At 44.4% G+C, this 20,546-nt stretch overlaps 1 protein-coding gene across 9 annotated transcripts in view; it reads right to left on the bottom strand.

Annotated features, from left to right (window-relative positions):
- agrn (agrin) overlaps positions 1 to 20,546 on the bottom strand; it is a 246,265-nt gene that overhangs the window by 30,783 nt on the left and 194,936 nt on the right. For 8 of the 9 annotated variants that reach the window (XM_019270926.2, XM_027288718.1, XM_027288719.1 and 5 more), the window contains 9 exons: positions 19,650 to 19,769; positions 18,937 to 19,101; positions 17,187 to 17,330; positions 15,429 to 15,553; positions 15,169 to 15,274; positions 10,310 to 10,741; positions 7,933 to 8,058; positions 3,688 to 3,815; positions 812 to 926 (listed from right to left, as the gene is read on the bottom strand). In XM_019270926.2, the coding sequence (XP_019126471.2) occupies positions 812 to 926; positions 3,688 to 3,815; positions 7,933 to 8,058; positions 10,310 to 10,741; positions 15,169 to 15,274; positions 15,429 to 15,553; positions 17,187 to 17,330; positions 18,937 to 19,101; positions 19,650 to 19,769 (1,461 nt within the window). The remainder of the gene's footprint in view (positions 1 to 811; positions 927 to 3,687; positions 3,816 to 7,932; positions 8,059 to 10,309; positions 10,742 to 15,168; positions 15,275 to 15,428; positions 15,554 to 17,186; positions 17,331 to 18,936; positions 19,102 to 19,649; positions 19,770 to 20,546) is intronic. The other variant, XM_027288721.1, reaches the window with a different exon arrangement.

The raw sequence follows: 20,546 nt of genomic DNA, 5'->3' as shown, positions 1-20,546 counted from the left end.
TTTTTTTTTTAAATACTGGGGCAAATTGCTGCATGCAAGAGATTAAGTTGGCATTGAGAGCAAAATTTAAAAAAGGCACAATGGGGAAAAAACATTGACTGCCTCAAAATATTATGAGCCAAATAAAAAAGAAGTAGAAAGCACTCAAAAAGCACATACCTCTGCCAAGGATACACAATCCTCTAAATTTGATATTTTAATAATAGAAGTGTTAAGAACTTTTCAACCTTCTTTCCTATTTGTCCCTCGGCAGGTACACACAGGATCTCCAATTTGTGAATTTGTAAAAAATTGTAAGTAAATCATGACTACTGACTGACTCATGGTCATTTTTTTGTTGCCGTAGTGCCACCTAATGAGGCAAAATGCTGGACTGCAGCCTGGAGTTTGCAGGAGTAGTTATGTGCAGGTACAATTTGGTTGTTTCTGTGCAATTAGGTTTTAGTTTTAAGAGAACTGTATGGAGTATTAACAATATTGTTATGTGCTAAACTAAAGTGAATGTGTGGGAGGAAGAAATAAATGTGTTGTACAATCTACAGGAATTGATTGTTGGACCAATAAATCCAGCAGAGAACAAAAGTTGCCTCTAGACCTTCCAGAGTTACAAGTGAAAATGTTAAGTGCTTTAAAAATGGTTGTTGTAGGTCATTCTGCATAAAAACATAATTAGGTATTCTTTGGCCAATGGCCTAACTTTGATACCAATTTCATTTAAATAGAGTAAGTATTTTAAGTGAACATGATTTGGCTACTGTCCTCAATCATTCAGTTTTTTTTTTCAGATGTGCTCTCTTCAAAGATATCTCACCTGGTTTGAAGTGGGCCTCCACATAGGCCAGGATAGAGTTGCTTGGTGCCAGGTTACGGACACGCACGCTCATAAAATCTTTGTGAACGTCCGACTTCCTGAACAACTCGTTGAGCTGAGGAAGGAAGAGGGAGAGATGGACAGAGTGAGAGGAGAGAATGGAGAGCGAGAGGAGATGATAAATGAGTCTGGTAATGAGCTCCACGCTATCATGCCCGACGAGTCCAATTCCAGAAACTGTACTCTATCTCCCAAAGAAGAAAGACTGCCTTTCAAATTGGGGTGCAGGGAAGAAGCCTATCGGGGTGGGGGTGCACAAATTGACATTTAGCTGCAGCCGTGGCATTAATTACAGGGACACGTTTTTGGAGGAGCTAAGATAAATGCCGTGCCACCCTGACATGTACTTCCTGATTGGTTTTGCTTCCAATGCCCCTGCTGTGTGCAAGTTGTAACAGCAAGAAGATCCCCATAAGGAGGTCTGACTGAAATGTTTTTTTAAACTAACAGTGGTATTACAGCCATTAAGACTGAAGTTGCCTTTAGCCAAAACATCTGGTCTAATATTTTATCATAAAATTGGATCACAGAGGTGCATGGCATGAGGATTAAGGCTCGCAGCCACTTACTGTATCTGCAGCAGACTTACCACATCAAAACTAAGATGATGTATATAATGTATTCTTTATCATTAGTTTATTCCTAATAAGATGATTATTTATTGGTGACTATTTCTATTTGGAGCCATGATTGCAGTGTTATTAAACGAACCTTCATTAAACCTGCACTTACTATCTTGCTGTTACTTTTTAGCCTGTAACTTATCACGTGCATGAACATGACTGTGTAGCAGGCTGATATTGAAACAAAACATATTTCTGCAATCTCATGGGTTATTTTCGATTGAACTTTGGTAACATTGTTATGGTATTTAAATGAATTAATTTCATTTTTAAAAAGATTCTCTCTCTCTGTTCCACCTACTACCAGAGGGAGGTCATGTACCACCAGTGGTACACGCACCATAGTTTGAAAACCAGTGTCCCGATTTATTAGTTAATTCTAACATGTTGCTGCATCACAAAAGAATTGCACTGCAGCTTGATTCTTTTATGTTTGTAATCCATATATATGTACATACTGAGTGTGTGTGTACCCAGTGTGTGTGTTGGAAGATGGAGAGGGGGTGGCTGCTGTTAAGTGGCACACCAGGCGTGTTAAGAGTGTTAACGAGCACAAACACACACACACACACACACACACACACACACACACACACACACACACACACACACACACACACACACTCGCACAAATCGCTGTGAGGTAGTAGATTAGGTCCCAGTAGGGGTGAATGACACTGCTTCAACAGCTGGTAGATGGTGTACTGTGTGTACAGGCACGCACACACACACATGTCCCCATTTCATCACAGGAGCGAGGCCCTGGCTTGACAACAAAGACATTTGTTCAAATCTTTGAGTTCAACACAGAATACAGACAGTAGAGAAATTCGACCAGGATAAACCATCCGGGCCAAACTGAGATTACTGCACAGGCTCTCTGCCTTCCCTGTGCCTTGGCTGGCTAACTGGCACCGTGACCATTCAAACGTATGAGGCTCATAACCAGAATAAGGAACTTGATTTTTCAAATATCTTAAAAATCTTAATTAATCTCCCATGAGACCGCTGTTTTCTGGTGCTCTGAAGTGTTTGGCAAGCAATCGACAAATTAGTCTTTGCAGAAGCCTGCAGAGAGCTGTTAGTTTTTTTTTTTTTCTTTATGGTTCTCTTATTAAACTTGAAGAGTTTCTGGAAGCCTTGTTTAATGTCTATGCTAACTCAGGCCTGAAGTTTGCATGCTGTTCAGGAAATTAAAAGGATTTCCAAATTCTGTGAAAATCAGCCTGGAAATCATCCGAATTCTTATTCTGATGTTTATATTTGTGAAAAATAACTCCTGAGCCTGTCACGAGTCTTTATTTTTATTCTGATCTACTGACAAAATGGGTATTCAATCACTATATTCTTTCCTAGGGCCCACCTGATATAACAGTTTGCCAATATTCCCCTTTTATTAAAAATCAAATATCAGCCAGCCTATGTTGTCTCCCTCTGATGTGATGTATGCTCCTCCTTGACCGCAGCAAGCAAATACGTTTTTATCATTGTTATTTTTCTATCAGATGTCTGACCAGAGAAATCACTCCAGCCCAGTGTGACAGAATATTACACTTCAGGGGTGTCAAGCCCGTATAACCTGCAATGAAGCCTCCCTGAGCCTGCCTGAAGAATTTGATTAGTCTGGCTCTGGGTGAAGAATTTTAGTGTCTCAAGATGCTTTGAATGTTGATTCAGAAGCTTTTGCATTCTTGACATGAAGATTCTTGGGAAAACACTCAATTCAAACAGGACTATGTAACTTCTGCTGCACAGTCCTGACTGGATTCAGTCGCTTTAAAATAGTTTCGGCTGAGTAGTTTTTTGGCCACCTGGGGACATCAGAACAAGCTGAAAACACAATTTATGAGGTTATTACTGTATAAATGGCAAATGTTAGCATCATATTCACTCTGCTTTTTTTCCTGGAAATGGTGTTTGCAGCACTGAATTCAAAACAAAGAGCTAAAAGAGGCTAAAAGGCTCCACAGAGGTGGAGGAAGAGCAGAAGTTATTATAATTATCTGTGGGTTCATCACGAGCGACAAGTTCTCGGCATGCTGAAATGTAGAGTACAGCACAGTAGCAGAGTTGACTCATAAGCATTTCTTGCTTATGAAGATTGTGTTATTTATTTTTCCAGAGTCTCACTTTAATATTTTACTGAGAAATATAATTATTACATCTTGAACCGTAATTCCAAACAGCACTTACAGCACTCTCTATGCTGCGGGCTGTCTCTCCAAACAGCTCCGACTTGGGGTCCTCCATCTCGGGGGTGTAGAAGATCTCCTGGCCTTCCACCTGGTCCAAGGACAGGGAACCGCTGAACCTCATGGTGGCTGACGGGAGAGGAAGAAGATGTGATACTGAAACACACCACAGCTCAAACCTTCTTTTTTTTTTTTTTAATCACTCAATTCCCGCTGCCTTCACACAGAGCTCGTTTGGGGTAGTGCCAGTTTTGGATTAGTGATGGATTGTGTGTTTGCGTGTGTTTGACAAGGGGAGGTTAGTTAGTTTGTTGCTGATTGCGTGGGGGTTTAAAAGGGCTGCAGTATGACCATTAAAGGAGGACATAGTGGTAGTGGTGGTGGAAAAGGTGGACTGTTGAGATGTGAGAGAAAGAGGGGAAGAATACGGGAAGGTGGAAAAATGGGCCAGTTTTACCAGACTGAGACTCGTCCAAAAAGCTCGCCGAAGCATGGAGAGCTGGGTAAAAAGACAAGAAGTTAGACAGACAAACAAACACATGAAGGAAAAACAGCACACACACACACACACGCTAGAGAGGAAACAGCCCACAGGGACCCGCAAAAGTGCCTTCTTCAGCAAAGAGAAAGCCTCCCCGTCCGACCTTGGGGGTTATGTTGTCCAACATTTATCAACTCTCTATAAGGTTTCTTCATACTGCTGCCAGAGAGCAGAGGGCTTGAAATAAAGCTGAAAGTGGAGGCAGTTTGTGTGTGTGAGTGTGTGTGTGTGTGTGTGAGGTGAAGAACAGAGGAGCATGTGAGGCGCTGATGCCGGGCTTCCACGCTGCTCGTAATCAGCAGAACAAATTGCCCAAATCAATCATGGCTGCCCCTGCCTGAGCAACACCAGGGAGAACGGGAAGAGCACTTGTATGATTATCGTGAAAGATAGCCGTAATTGTCTCTTTAATGCTGCCAGACCGGTGACTGACACAGCCTGGTTAAAATTGCATGAAAAGGACAGCAGACACTGGGGACACGCACCCGCCCAACTCACGTTCCCTCTGTTTCCCCCCTCGCTTTTACAGTACTTTCACGGGCAGCACACATCGATTCAGATGTGACGACGGCTATAAAGTAGAGGCAAATGGGCGAGGTTTGGCCGAGAAGATGAAGGGGGAAGAAAGAAAGAGAAGGGGAGAGAGATAGCGAGAGAGGGATCCGACTTTTAATCTGCGAAGAAGACAAACATCAGAGATGGTGATTTTCCAGCCCACTGCTGTGACGGACGTAAAGGGAGAAAGAAAGAGAGTGATGAAAGGAGGGACAGAGCTATTTGACTATCAGATTCTAGTGAACTGTAAAATGGATTTGTCTGACTTCCACTGGCATATGGAAGAGTTTACAGTACGTTTAAGTTAGCATGTCATTAACTTTGACATGAGCAATCACTGCTCATTATCTTTGACATCATATGAACGATATTGCTTTGTTTAAATGTAACATATGGACGGTGATTGTCCACCCTAGGAACTTACATCTTAGGAGACAATACTACACTCAAACCTTGAACCCTTTTTGGCTGCTCAGTTATCAGCGGAGATAATCGCAATACTTTGCAAATAAACCCCCCAAGCTCTCTCCATGATACAGGTAAGAGATAAAATACATTTTTAAAAAAACATAACTTAACCAAGGTCTGACATCCACTCTGAAGCTTTACAACAGAATATAAAAAGTGTCTCATTGACTTCCTTGCGAACCTGTGGTCTAAACTCAACCTTGAGCCACTTTGATGCCCCAATAAAATGTGGGGACTTAGAATTAGAAGAGTGAACAATTAGTCCTTTTCGTTTTGAGACTGCTAGGCAAAGGTCAATAACCTGACCGGGACAGTGAGATGGTGGCCGATGGATATTCTAGCATGTGGGACGTGTCATTTCACTGCTAATGAGAGGATCAGCTAAGCCCTCCTCGGGAGAAAAAGGATCCGGCATATTGATCAGTCTATCGCGCTGTCTGCTTTTATCGGTAACACTTGAGCTGAATGAAGTATTGATCGCTGACGTGCTGTCATTGTTGGCTGAGATAAATATTTACAGGCTTTAGTGGATTTATTTCAACTGTTTTACAGCTAAAACCTGTTTTAGGTGCTTGTGGAACACATGCTACTGTAGTCGTCTGGATTTGGGAGCAAAGGCAATAAAACCCAACCTCAACAGAAATGGAACTGCCATGCTCTGCCTCTGTTGGTTATAAATTTTGTGAAAGAAATAAATGGCAGAAGACTACGGAAGGCCAAAGGTGGCCTCATATCTTTAGATCAGATTGTGGATTGTGTGGCAGGGAAGGCTTTGGGACCTTCAACAAGGCAGAAATGAAACTCTGTGTGCTAATTTGTGGCCTCAGCTCTTTCAAGTCGTGACCTGTAGATCCCATGGGAGCCCATAGAGAATCCCTCCTTTCACAATCAGTCAGAGTAACACCGCCGGGACAAATAGGGAGAAGATTTCAACTGAGGGACGGAGGGAGAGAGAGATAGAAAAGCAAAGGGGAGAAAGAGGCCTTTTATCTTTATGAAGCGAGTCTGGCAGAAGGCACTGATTGGTACAGAAGCACTCGTCGGCCTCTAGTAGTCTCTCGACTCTCCCGGCTCAACTCCGGAGAGAAATGAACTGATGCAAGACTGGATTGAGATTGACTGAGTTGAGGGAGAGAAAAAGGTGCCATATAGCTGAGGAGGGAGATACCGAACAGTAGCACTGACTGATAAAGAAAGGAATGTGTGTGAGAGGGTGGTGGTGGTGAAAAGACGAAGAGGTGGGAGATTAAAAGAAATAGAAAGTAGGTGAAGGAAGACAGAAAAACAAACCAAGGCACAGGGACCTTAAATATGACTCCTGTATCAAGCCACACTTCACAGTGGTTTGAAGAAGTATAGTGGGGATTAAGTTGGGCACAACTAATATCAGAGTCAGACCATCAAGTTCAGTAAAATTCATAAGTACGGATTACTGAGGTCAGACTTAACCTAACGTGTATTTATATGCTTTTTAAATTTCCTGCCACCTGCCAATATGATCATTTACATATGAGGGTGATGATTCATGCAAGCAACGGTGCAGAAAAAAAAAATACCACCTGTTCATCTGGTGTTTGAAGGCAGATGGCACAATAACAATTCCCAAATTAAACATTGAATATGAAAAAAATATCACGTCGTTTCTCACTGTATCAACAAACAAAGGTTATAAACTCAAGAGTTGTTAAATGAGAAAGAGATAAAAATTGTGCGCAGTGATATCTTCAGTGACTATGATGTGTAGTTACAAATAGTTAGATAGATTATTAGCATGTGATGTCAACTCTTGAAATATGAAGTACAAACTTAAACTGGACGTTCTGTGATTCTGTTTCACGAGTTAAATGTTAATTAATGTTTGGAAGAGAAACAAATTCAACCCTACGACATAACCTTGCTCAACAATGCGTGGTGTAAATTGCTCCATTTGTCTAAACACAAATGTTGTTAGAATTTATAATGTCGTTTTTCGTTTTTTTGGGGTTAGATTTCTGAATTTAGTCCAAAACAAACAAGCCCACAAGCCCAAGGCTGCAGATCTGTGACTGAAATCTAAGACAAAACACTGCACAACAAGGGGCAGTGGAGACCTTTTTCGAGGCAGCAGAGATTACAGCTAAAAATTAACATTCTGTCTGAGAAGACAGATGAAAGGCTCAACACCACTTTCATGTCTGTACGTCAAGCACGGAGTTGGAGCTTGGAGATGATTACTCTAGCTTAGAATAAAGACCAGAAGCAGGCGGACACAGCTTGGAATATGCAAATAATTCCTCCTAAAACAACAAATTGTTACACTTCTGTTTGTGCATGGGTTAAACAAAGAGATAAAAAGAGAATCAGAGCTGTTGGCTGGAGGCATTTTTTTTTTTTATTTTGGAAAGAGACAGACTTGCTGTTGCCCCCGTGCTTCCAGTCTTTATGCTAAGCTAGGGTAATCAGGCATTAGGGTGGTATTGATCCTCTCTGCATGGCTCCTCAGAAAGAAAAGCAAATAGGCAATGGATACTGAGCTTATGAGAATCGATGCAAGAGATTGCACTGAGTCACAGAAGCGAGTGGAACAGCAGCTCACCCGGAAGTGCTAACAGGAGACAAATACCCAGAGGAGGAAACACAGGTAGATATTCAGGTGATTACAGGGTGGAGAAAGTGTTTTTTTTTTCTGGCATTTTGACTTACAGGGGCAGTTGGCGCCATCTGGAGTACTTGCTGGTGTCTTGCCGTCGGGGCAGCAGCCGAACTCCTTGTTGTCACAGGATGACCTGTCCTCGGCTGTGGGTGTGGTGGTGCTTGGCACCGTGGGACCTGGGGGGGTGATACACAGGCGTTCAAAATAATTCATGAAAGTTTTTGAAAAATTCAGAAAATCAAGCCAGCTTATCTCAGAGACCCAGAGTAGAGCAATTTTAAAGACGTTATTTAAAGGCTAGTGACACGTAGTGTTTCTAAGATCAAAACATACAAAAATGCTATAGTTTAGTTTTTTTTTCCCCCAGAGTGTTCTTGCTTCTGCAGATGGTTGTGTGTTTTCAGTCTGTTGACCTGTGATTGGACACTAATAGAGGCATCTGTCAGGAGTGATTATATGGCATTTTCATGGGAATTGATTTTACACCTGGAACTCATTTTGCCAGAGAACACATAATGGGCACTGTGGCCAGTCACTGTGGCCAGTCATGTCACACACAGAGCACTTTAAATGATGACGAGACGTGATAACTGCTCACTGCTGGTTGGCTGGCGGTTACTTTCAAGGCTTCTCAGGGGCGAAAAACAACAACGTATAGTTGTGTTTGCGTTAGTATCACTGTATATCTGGCTATATCTGGCTATCTTGGGACATAAAAGACATAAAAGTGGCTGGGCTTTCTCCCTCTGAAGGATGAGAGTGTGTAACAGCAGCAAAGCCCCCGTTCCCTCTAATGATGGTGCTGGTGGAGGGGGGTGTCTTGGTCGAAGCGGTGCAGTTTATGGGCGCACAGAGATTAGAAATAATCGCGGAGGCAAACAGCTAGCGGCTAAACAAGTCGTAAAGACGTCAGAGGCGAGGGACGTCCTGCTCAAGGACTCGCGGTCAAAGGAGGCGAGGAAGAGGAGGGAGGAGAGGGGGGGAGGCTGGGGGTTTATAGGGCATCTGTTGGCGTGTGGTCTGCAGATTTACAGATGCTGAAGAGGAGAGCGCTGGTGGGGGAAAGAGGGCAGTTCACAACAAGCAAGGGAACGCCGCATGACTCCGGTGGGAGCCATGAGAGCTGTCAAATAAATACACACACACACACACACACACACACTGCGCACAGAGCCACAGACTTCAGCAGAGCTCTGATACAAAAACAGGTAGAAATGCACACCTCTGACCTGTTCGCATTTATATACTCAGACAGTGATGTGTGCACTTGGAAGTGGACAAACTCTGTGACATGAGTAGAGGGAGATAAGACTAACACATCACATAGACACACAAAACAAGGAAAATACATATAAAAGGCACGAGCACATCTCACACACACACACACACATTACAACACAGATTAGTGCAGATTTGAATATCCATGTCAAAATATGCTACACACTTTCCCTCTCACAGAAGTACTTCAGCAAGCACACACAATGTAAAGAACCATCCAGGCATGCTTGGGTTACTCATTCATTCACACACACATAAACACACACGGCCACAGGACACTGGGTCTGGCTACATGCTCCTCACGCCACCGAGCACTCTGGTCAGCCTCTGACAGGAGAATAAATCTAAGACTCTGGGAGAAGGAGCGAGACAGGAGGAGGAGGAGGAGGAGGAAGAGCTGAGGAAGAGCACACTGGGGCAACGCTGTTCCATCAATCCTATCCTGTTACTGCAAGCTGTCAGGCGAGGTGGATGGATGGATGGAAAACAACGACAGGAGAAAAAAAAATAAAAAAATTGAAAAGTCTCAGTCATCCCTTGTTGTCCAAGCAGAGGCCCTGAAACCACAGCCTGGTATTACAGTCAGGAGGGGCATGTCGAGAAAGATTTGAGACTAGTCATGTGACAAAGTACGACGCCCCCACACACACACTCACACCTCAACCTCCCAGTCACATCAGCCTGTCAAGTCAGGCTCCAGAGATCCACAGACGCGGGCCAACAGTTCCATCCGGCCTGCCGAGAGTGTTTTTTTACAGAGCCTGGGTTTGTTTTGCTAGCTGTTGAGAGTGAGAGCGCAGGCGGAATGGGGGAAAAGAGCATGGGTGATGTAGCAACAGTGAACCGTGCAAATACATTCCTTTCTGTCTGAAATTGAGATATACATCTTACGTCAAATGACACCAACAGCATCTTGTTTACAAGGATTCCTCTTTCCTGCCTGCCTGCCTTTGACATTTGTCTCCTAAAAAACAATTTGCGCACAAATACTTCACCTGATGTTTATGTAACTTTCAATTAACAGATGATGGCATGAATGTGATATGATGTCAGCTAAGTTTGTCCCACCCCTTCCTGAGAAAAACAAAATCCATTCCCACACACCCCTCAAAGCATTATGGGTTATGAAGTGAAAGAGCAGGGATTTACCGACAGGCTCCTCTGCCCCACTGGCCTCCGGTGGGATGCCACTACCCGCTTCCTCTTCTGGCTCCTCCTCTTCTTCGGTCTGGTCGTCCCCGCTTGGCTCCCCACTGCCCGAGCCCTCGAAGGAGGCAGCAGCGGTGGCGGGGGCGAGGCTGCTGCTCAAAGAGGAGGAGGTGGTGGCAGCGGCGGTAGGCCACGGCTGATGCTGAGTGTGGATGGGGTGGTGGTGGTGGTTTGCTCGCTTGTGGGTGATGGTGGAATAGGGGGTGGTGGTCGGGGGCTGCTCTGTGGTCTCTGTCTCTGTCCTTGGAGGCGGGATGGCCCACACCTTGTTAGGGTGGAAGGGGGCAGTGGTGATGGTGGCGGCAGCGGTTGAGCTTGGGGTGGTGGCTAGGGGGTTGGGGGTGGGTCTTTCTGCCGGCTCAGAGATGGTTTCTGGTGGAGGGAAGGGGAGGAAGCAAGGAATGGATGAATGACTGAGCAAAGATGAAAATGTTTTTGATTTTTTGCTTCACCTAACTCGATTACAACCTCAAAAATCACACCACAGGAAATAAAAAACATCATTAGCCAATAAAGCATAAGAAAACCACTTCATGATTATTACAACCTACTGTTGACAATAACTTTTTACCTCTGCATTTACTGAATGGTTATGTCCTTTTTAATCTTCTAAACCCTTCTCCCTGATGCTCAACAATGTCATTATCAAATCACATTAAAAAGAACACACACACACACACACGCAGACACACACACACACACACACACACACACACACATTTGTAAAAGCAACCTCTGATTAAAAACCCCTGCAACGGATGAGATGTCAGGAATCTTTATTTGACAAACCTTAAGTAATGAAAGTGCATCCATATGCAGAGTGAATATGGAATATGCCAACAGATGACATACTGCATTCACAGTTATATGCACTGCAGTGTGTTTCGCCTGCAGATGAGTTATGTTGCCCAGACACGGTTAAACTACTCCAGTCGGTATCAACGCATAGTGCGAGCTGTGTTTGTGCCTGTGTGCGTGTGTACACATATGGCATGCATTTGTGTGCACAATATGCATGTTCGTGTGCTGCGTGCATGCTGTGCCAATGCTTATGAATTATATATCCATATTCAAATGCTACCCTCCAGTAGCAAAGCTTTAATCACCAACAGCCAGTGCCTCCGGTGATGAATGATTGATAGAAATGGGGCAAAAAAAGCCGGCTTTAACTCTGGCTTCAAAGACGGCAGACTGCTGCTTGCGGAGAGCATGAGCATCCGTCAACGCCACCACAAACACACTGCTGTCAACAGAAGCACACAGACAGGCGCACGCACACACACACACACACACACACACAGAGGCAGGCACACACACGGCAAGAAATCACTCCAAATGAGGGAGAGAGAAGAGGCTCTCTCCGCAGAGAGACCATCATTACCAATGCAAAAAGCTCTAGTGCAAAAGGACAAACTGTCTGCGATAAAAGAACGATAAATAGGACAAAAACTCCTGAGGGGGAGAAGTGAGTTGGCAGGAAGATGCTACGTAAGTGAGCACTTCAGATTTAGCCAAGGCAAGCAGGCGTGACAATACTGTCGTTCCTTCTTTACTTCTTTACGCCCCATGAGTATAGATGTGTGTTAGCGTGTGGGTGAAATGAACAGAAGATTTAAAAAAACCCTCTATACCGTAGATTTGCGCCTCATTAGGATTCGCCTAACATTATGTGTAGGACTTAATTACATTGCTATAATCGCCTATTTGATCGGCGATTATTCACCGAGGTGTGAAATGTGATACCTACTGAGACGACAGAAAGCCTGGGAGACACACAATGTCAGCTTAAGGCTCAGCAGATATTTCTATAGAGAGAGAGAGAGAGAGAGAGAGAGAGATTTGGAGTGGAGAGCATAGAGCAGTGATGCTATCACCAAGAATGGTGGCATGCATTGCCTTTCCTCTTGGCTACACCTGTCAGTCAGGTGCCAAGCCTAGCGTCAGGAGGCTTGCTCCCCGGGAAGTGCCTAATGTGTGTTTGGGTGTGTGTGCATATCTCGAGCAGCGAGCACCCATGACATGGGATAAGGAAAGAAAAGAACACACGTCTGAAAGAGGAAAGAGGGACTGGCGGCACAGTCTGTTCAGCTGATGCTTCTCTTAATCAAGTGTAACAGTCCATTTGCCTTTTCTTGGTGCTTTTTTCCCCCCCCTCTCTCAGTGGAGAAGTGGGCAGTTATGTCACAGGATGGAGAAGGGAAAAAAAAAAAAGCGTTGTCTCAGTCGTGTAGTTATTGTTGAAAGGTGGTTATTAACATTGTTTGTGGTGTCAGCTGTGCTCAGCGAGGAGGAGGAGGAGGAATCTGGATTCAGGAGATGGGAGAGGAAAGACACGGAGAGCCAAGAAGAAAGAAGAAAATGATAGGGACAAGTGCTTTAAGAAAATAGTTAAATCTTCAAGAAAAAAAAAAACTGGTTAACAATGCCAGGAGTGGGAGAATACAGTGGGAACAGAATGTGGGATTGAATAATGAGAGAAAATCGCAGGACATGGTGAAGGCAACAGAACCCTAACACGCAGGCAGAGGGCTGCCGGTGCCATATGCTTACATTCGTTGCCAATTTGCCGCAAACCTACAGGTGATAACACCATATGGGAGAGGCAGGTCATTGCCAACTTGGTGGCCATTCTCCCCCGGTGCCTGAATTTGCTCATCAGTCCAAATGCCCTCCCTCTGCTGCTCGGTACAGTAGCTCTGAAAGTCTTTTTCCTTTCACCGGGTTGCTCAGATATCGCTTCATCTTTCGCTGAGACACAGCAAAGAAGCCAGAAAAACTCCTCCCTGTACTCTGTGGCTGCGCTGTCTCTGAGACTTCAGAGACAGATGGGTAACATCACAGTTAGCTGCAAGTTCACTGTCACAAGCAGAAAGATTTGAAAGGCGTTCCTTCTGCAGGACTGTGAATTCTTCTCTGCCTGCCCGTTAGTGGCACACCACTGTGCAGCAGTAGTCACGCTCTGTGGTATAATAAAAAGTTGCAACAGATCAATGATGTTAAAAAAGATCAATATCCACTCATTTATGTAAGCCCTTGGCACTGCTCTCTTGTCAAACCACACAGCAGCTCGGTGAACATTAGCATGCCGCGCTGCCGAGGCCGGGCGTCTGGGAGCACTTCATGTAAACAGCGCAGGAAAAGGGAGGGCAGGGAGGGCTGCGGCGTGGTGAGGGGTGGAGGCAGAGCAAATGCTAATTCGCACCCAGCCACACGTGAAATGAGCTCGAGATCTAACCCCCGAGCCGACAGCAGTGGCGGAGCAGCTACCCGCGGTGCGACCGCATCCGGGGGAAGAAATTAAAAGATCCTCAGTGGCTGTCGGTGGGCCCGAGCTCTCGTCTGTCTGTTCCTCCCCTGAGGGTTCCATAGAGAAAGAGTCCGCTGTGAGGCATCTTCTTGCCTTCTGTGTGCAGAAATTCTAGGTGAGGGATTACACACAACCCGCATCTCTATTGCCAGGCAACAGAGGAATGTGAAACCAGGCTGGATTTTGGCCCTTTTGCTGGTAACCCACGGCACTGAATTTGTAATTACCAGATGTTCAGGGACTTATCAAAGCCTTGTCGATCTCCTGCAGAGCATATTCGAATTCTTTATATGTGCACCTACAACTGAAGTTCAACACAAACCATATCAACAAGCTTGCCTCCAACGGATATGACCCAGTTAGGGTCTGACAAAGAGAGCTCAAGGGAGATGTAAGGAGAGGACTCTGCTTTCTTGGTGACACAGTATTAGGTCATCTGATCTGTGCCCACTGAGCGATAAGGTGAATGAACATTTTTCCACCTTAAAATGTGAGACACCTGGCAGTGGCTCATGGCCAGACCCACACAGCTGGCTCTCCTCCTCCCTACTGAGGTTGCCGGCGGCGTCTGTAGAACCCCGTTGTGACGCAAGCTGGCAGTTGGTGCGACAACTTCACTGTACATGAAAGCCATGGCCTTGGCACTTGTCCCAGCACCTATTACACCAATCCAAACAACGTCCATCAGCATCTGGACCAAGATCTGTACCTGCTACCCAGTACACATGTACTCTACATCCGCCATCATACCGAAACAGAGCCAGGCTCCTGGCAGCGAAAGGGTGCAAAAGGATTGACGCATTTCCCAACAGGAGGGATTGAAGATGGAGCCAAATCCCAACAGAGGAGTGAGAAAGTGAAGAGGAAGTGTCATCCCTATCTTGTGGGATTGCTAGGCTCAGACTCCAGTCAAACTGCAGAACTGGTTGGGTTTAAAATACTACAGTATCTCTCTGTGTGGAATTCTGACTTTTCTCTAGTATCACCCATGATTTTGTTCTAACCTGGCAGTAGCAGGGCGACAGGGCTGACTTTACTGAACTCTATGTACTCAGTGAATTTAACTAAATATTTAATATAATGGAGCTTATAATCGCGGAGCTTTAGAGAGCGCAGTATTACAAGCAATGATAGGCAGAAGTCTTAAAATAGAACTTGAATACAGATGACTTCTTACATGTGCCTTTTGTTTTAACCATGAATCAGAAATCCGTCTAAAATAAAACTTCTGGATTTGGTTGATCACAAGTTAAGTGTGATCACTTAGCATGTGCAGGGGCACTCCTGCGGTCACAACATTCAAGCTAAATTTGCATACACACTGCTGTGACTTTACTTTCTGAGACTGGGACAGAGAGACGGATAGGAGGAGGAACAGCAGGAGGGAGATAATTTGAGGCCCACGGCACTGCTCATTATCTTTTGATTGGGGCCTGACAACAGTTGGCAATCCATGCAATGCGTGATACATGGAGGCTTCGACAGGGCTCACCTGTGCACTGTCCAAAGTGTTGCACTGTGATGTCCTTGTCCTGCCTACAGGCTATGGTCCTCAGCTGGCACTGGTCGGCATAGGTCACCCCATCTGAGCCGCACACCTGCTCCGCGGTGACAGAGATGGAGAGAGGGGAGATGGGAACACATGTTAACCCCCTGTAGGCCACTGAAACAATGTCTTTGTGTTTTTACCGTGTTGCAAACATTCAGATCAAACTCCTTCTTTCTGAAGTGTAGGCAGGTTGAAAAACACACCTTGGTCTTGTTTTTCTCATCGCAGTCAGGTGATGGGCACTCGCAGTGGGCTTGGCCGTTCTCCTCAATGCAAGAGGCTCCATAACTGCACACTAACTCTTCACAGGAAGTTGGTGCCTCAGGACCTGTAGAATACAAAAGGTTTGTGTTGTGTCGCATTCTGCACAGTTCTATGATCATACAGTTTATAGCGATGGTTTAGAGAGGTACTTTATGAATTCTGATTGTGGTGGTTGTGTGAGAATGTGTAACTAAATGAAAAGTTACATTTGCATGCATATTCAACATTACACTTTGACTAAAAGTTTTGTTTATGTTTATGGAGTTAAACAGCCATTAAATTGCTTTCTCAAAATCTGGATGAAATATAAAGAGTACTCAAACAGGATCAAAAAGTCCTTAACAGATCCATATTCACTGCATATTAATAGGAAAAGTACAACTTCTGTTGCTTTAAAGGGCACTCCACTTTGCATGACGTCACACCAGTGATTTTTGATTTCGGGCAAAAAGTGTGTAAACTCCTAACTCTCTCTTTCTGTCTCCAAGTTACTGACACAAATCCAATCTTTAGTGTTGGAAAACCAGAAGAACTTTTACCAACTGCAGCTTCAACCCTCAAATATAGTATGTTAACACCATGCGTTGGCACTAGGGTTAGTAACTAAGGTGCTACTGAGCTGGCCTTGCACATCTGCTGACACCTCTAGGCACCCTTGGTTTGATTTAAAAATGTGTGTAGGAGTTGGAGACATGCTGAAAGACAATGTTTCATTACTCTGTACGCTCTTCTCCTCTAAGGGATTGACCTGTTTTAGTCTCTTTACAACCACAGCACCGCAGCAGTAATGTAATCATAAAATTGTGTAGTTACCTGTACGTAACACTGTGTGAATTATTCATAGTTTCATAGACCACAGCCATATCCCTTAACTGCCGTACTGCAGTAAAAAAAAAACAAGTAGCGTAAAGGTGAGCACTCATATTTTGGCTCTGCCTTTTTCTCCATCTCTCTGCCGTAGCTCTCCAAAAGAGCGTTTGAAGCCTTGAAGTTGCCGCAGCAGGAGCTGCAGCTGGGGAGCCCACCATCCACCTGCCGGGCTGAGAGTGTCGGGTCTTTGCATTGTTGCGACATCACAGAGGCTTAAAGTACCCCCTACCCCTTGGCTTCTGCTTTCATGTGCTACCACTTCTTAATACCTTGTCTTTTCATCTGGCAGGTTGTGTGGCAGAGTGCCCCACCACTGTGCCGGGACGGCTGGCTTCATTAAGCATTTGACTTCCAGTCGATATCTGATGGTGCATCTTAATCAAGGAGCTGCAGGCCCCCACAGCAGGAACTAACCTTTCCTTCAACCGACTTTTTAGCTTGTGCAATTACCGCGGCTTTCTTCATTAATCGAAGTAATCAATAGTCCTTATAAACATGCGCAAGTGTTGCTAGTCGTCCAAAACGGGGTAGAGAGAAATAAATATTGGTGGACGATGTGTCAAGCTCGTGCCATTTGTACACTCCAGTATTTTTCCTATCACTATCGATTAACTCTCCTTCCTGCGCCAGTAAACCAGATGAATGTGGAAAGCACACAGTGGAAGAAGTGGCTGCTACGAGGTTGATCCACAGATCAGACGACTGACAGAAAATCGCTCCGGAATGAGAGAGAGAAGCTGGGACGAGAGGAAAAAAAATGTGTGTGTGTGTGTGTTTATGTAGTTTATCAATGCTCCACCGGTTGCCCTGGTACTTTCTCTTATTACCTTTGTCGCAGCCATTCATGCTCATCTTGCTTCCATCTGGACACACGTTGCATTTCATGCCCTTCACTCCTGTCTTGCAGGAACACAGACCCGACATCTGCTCGCAATCATCCCGGACCGAGCCCGTGGGGTCGCAGTTACACGCTGTGGTAGACGGGAAAAAAGGGAAGATTGATGAGAAAGAAAGATCAATTAGGGAAGTGACAGGAAAATAGATAATAATAGCTTGGTTTATTAAGTGCACAAAATATGTTTGAGGCAACCTTAGCCTCAGAACTTTGGTTCAGATACATCTATGTCTTAGAGACAAGAGCTGGGAGTAGTTCAGACTGCCTTCGGGGCCTTAGAGGAGGAGGAGGAGGAAGAGGATGATAAGCACGTAAAAGAAACCAAGACAAACAACCCTAGGGAAGGACATCAACCCCATCATGTTCCGAGAATCAATGATGTGTTTTTTTTTTTTCATCCTCTCCTGCTGAACCTGGTATTGGTGTGCTGTGTGTCATCTGGTTGCTGTGGGTAAACCTTGTTAAGGTCAGGCCACGGGTGAAGCACCTGCAGTCTTCCTGCTGTTGACTGAAAATGCTCTGTGGCGTTGGGAGCGTATGTCCTGTGTGATACCTCAGCGGCAGGATACGAGCTGGTCACCATATTGCATTACACCAAGACAAACAAGGGGTCCTGACCCCGTTGTTCACTTGAATACAAATGAAAACATTCAGTGCAGTTTTGACAGGGTTCCACTAAAGCTGCCATCAAATAGTTGAGCTGTATACTAAACATAAGTGGTGTAGTTGGTAAGTAAGTAGTTTACTTAGTGCTTTCGACTGTCCTCAGGGATATAAACCTCACAAATTAAAAAGAGTTGGCTCAGAGGTGTTGATATCAGTTCAGTGAGAAATGTATTTTCCCACTACAATTATTTTCTTGTGAAATATATTCTCTCTCTTACCTCCAGTGGAATCCTCCAATTTTTCAGATATGTCTCTCAAAAGGTTTTTGGCACCATATTATTGCAGTAAGGTGAACAGAATTTTGTTTTGTTAAAAATGAAAAGGTTTAACAATTGAACTATTGAAACGATAACTGTATTTCCAGAGCCAGTTACATGGTTAACCTGGATACAAACTGTCAATGGTCTAGTGTAACTATTTTTTAAATTTACAATTTAAAATGACATTTTTGAAATGTGAGTTTTCAATGCTTTGATGACCAACTAATTTAAACTAATTAATCCCAATCACCTCTATTGGAACCACAAACACGTATAACTTATTTATTGTGTTCATCAATCTTGTCAATCTGTTTCTCCATATTGTAAATCTACTTCTGCCTCTCTGTGCAGATTTCTACCTTTTGTCACTGTTTTTTTGTGTGTGTGTGTGTGGATTGCAAATTCCTCTGAAGCAAAAGTGTGATTTTTGCGATTTGGGGCTTTATTATCTATATAAATAAAATTGACCTGACTATTGTGGTCACAGCATAAATGGCAGAGACAGATATCTCTAAACCAAATAATCTCTGTGTGGCTAGATATCCCTTGCGGTAAGTAAGAAAAAAGGTTTTTGTGTAATTCGGGTGAACTGACCCTTAATGAAAACACGGTGTTTGGATGCCATAAGCAATTTACAGCAGGGAAGCAAAAGCAGCATGCATACAAATCACTTCTTTTACTCTTGAAGGCACGTATAACAGCACAGTGAAAGTATGTTTGCTCAACCTGCACAGATACAAAGAAGTGTTTCCTTACGCGTGCAGCCGCTTATGTTCTCGGTCACGATGCCACGGAAGTTCCAGAAGCCCGGCTCACAGCGGTCACACTTCTGTCCCCCGACTCCAGGCTTACAGGAGCACTGGCCGGTGGCTGGATCACATGTTCCTTTGTAGGAGCCGTAGACATTACACTGACAGGTACCTGAAGAAAACAGAGCAACATGGCTGTCATAAATCAAACCCCTCTGCAGTACTTGGTTTACACTTTTCTAACTTTGAAAGACCTGATCATCATAACATACAGCAGCTGAAAACTGTTTTTTTTATGATGGATACTGTATTAAAGATTTATGCCTGGCTCAAACATTGAGAAAGCCGCGTTCCACAAATAAAAAAGTGTGCTTAGGTGAGTTTCCCCTTTGCTCTCTGTATATTCCTGTTTCCAAGATGCATTTTGTCCATCCATACTTTATCCCCCAGCTTAACAGCTTGATGCAGCATTTTCTCTGTTCTATCATTCGTCATCATCAGATGAAGAGATTTTTCTGTTGATACGCTGCAACATTATCATAATTATTCCCTGGATTAAGATGAAACGTTTTCAGCTCTGCAACTTTGGTGCTGTAATTGCAGTCAAGGACAATAAGCTCCCATGTGCTGAACGAGCCTGATAGTATCTACAACTTGGTGAAGGTGAAGGGTGAAAGTGGGGTGTAGAGGGGGAATAGATGAGGGGGGGGGACTTCTTACTGGGACATCCAGCCAGTCCAACTCCTAAGGCGACCGTCATGTTGTCGTGGCAGCAGCCGTACACAGACAGACTGCAGTGCTTGGGTGCTGTCAGCTCAGGCGTGGATGTGACTGAAATCGCTGTTGAGGTAGGAAGAAAAAGGGAGGGGAGATGGGAGATGGCACAAAAAGAAACATTTGAGAGATTACATTGGCAGGCGGGGGGTTTTAGCTGGGGGGGGGGGGGGGGGGGGGGGAATTAGACAACACAATCTCCAAGCAACATGTAACTTTTTGCCAACAATGAGATTGGCTTGAGGGGCAGAGGTGGAGAGGCTGGCAGCCGACTTCAAGATAACAATTCTATTTGCTACTTTCTCCACAATGGCTCAAAATCAGGGGGAAAATGATGCTATTACCTCCAGTGAAAACAAACAATGGCGTTGCTGGTGAATGTGTAGCAGCTGACATTTACCACCTACTAGGAGGCATGTTCTCTTCATTTGTTCTTGTCTAATATTACGGAATTGCGCTGCTGGCCCTATAACCTCCCCAACCCGCCAAAAAAAAAAAAGAAAAGAAAAGAAAGTCTGCTGCACAATGTGAAGGAATGTGCCAAGCAGTTTCTGCCTGCGCACAGTGTGTGGAGAGCTCCTTTGTCTAAGGATGCACCAGCCTTCAAACTAGTGTGACAGCTCTGAATAAAGAACTACATTCGGCAAAATAAAAACAAAAATCTGTTTCCTGAAAAACTGGCGATTCTCCAGAAACTGGAAGGGAAACAACAAAACATGCAGTGGGAGGGGAAAAAAAAGGTTCGTTTAATGGCTGAGGCAAAAAATATCAGTTTAAATTCTCGCCAGGTTTTCGACTGAAAAGTAAAGTTGTAGAGCAGAAATCTTTCCCTCCCTTTTTTTT

Source organism: Larimichthys crocea, chromosome XV, assembly GCF_000972845.2.
Source record: "Larimichthys crocea isolate SSNF chromosome XV, L_crocea_2.0, whole genome shotgun sequence".
In the NCBI taxonomy this organism is placed as follows: domain Eukaryota; kingdom Metazoa; phylum Chordata; class Actinopteri; family Sciaenidae; genus Larimichthys; species Larimichthys crocea.
This window is presented reverse-complemented; position numbering and strand designations above follow the sequence as displayed.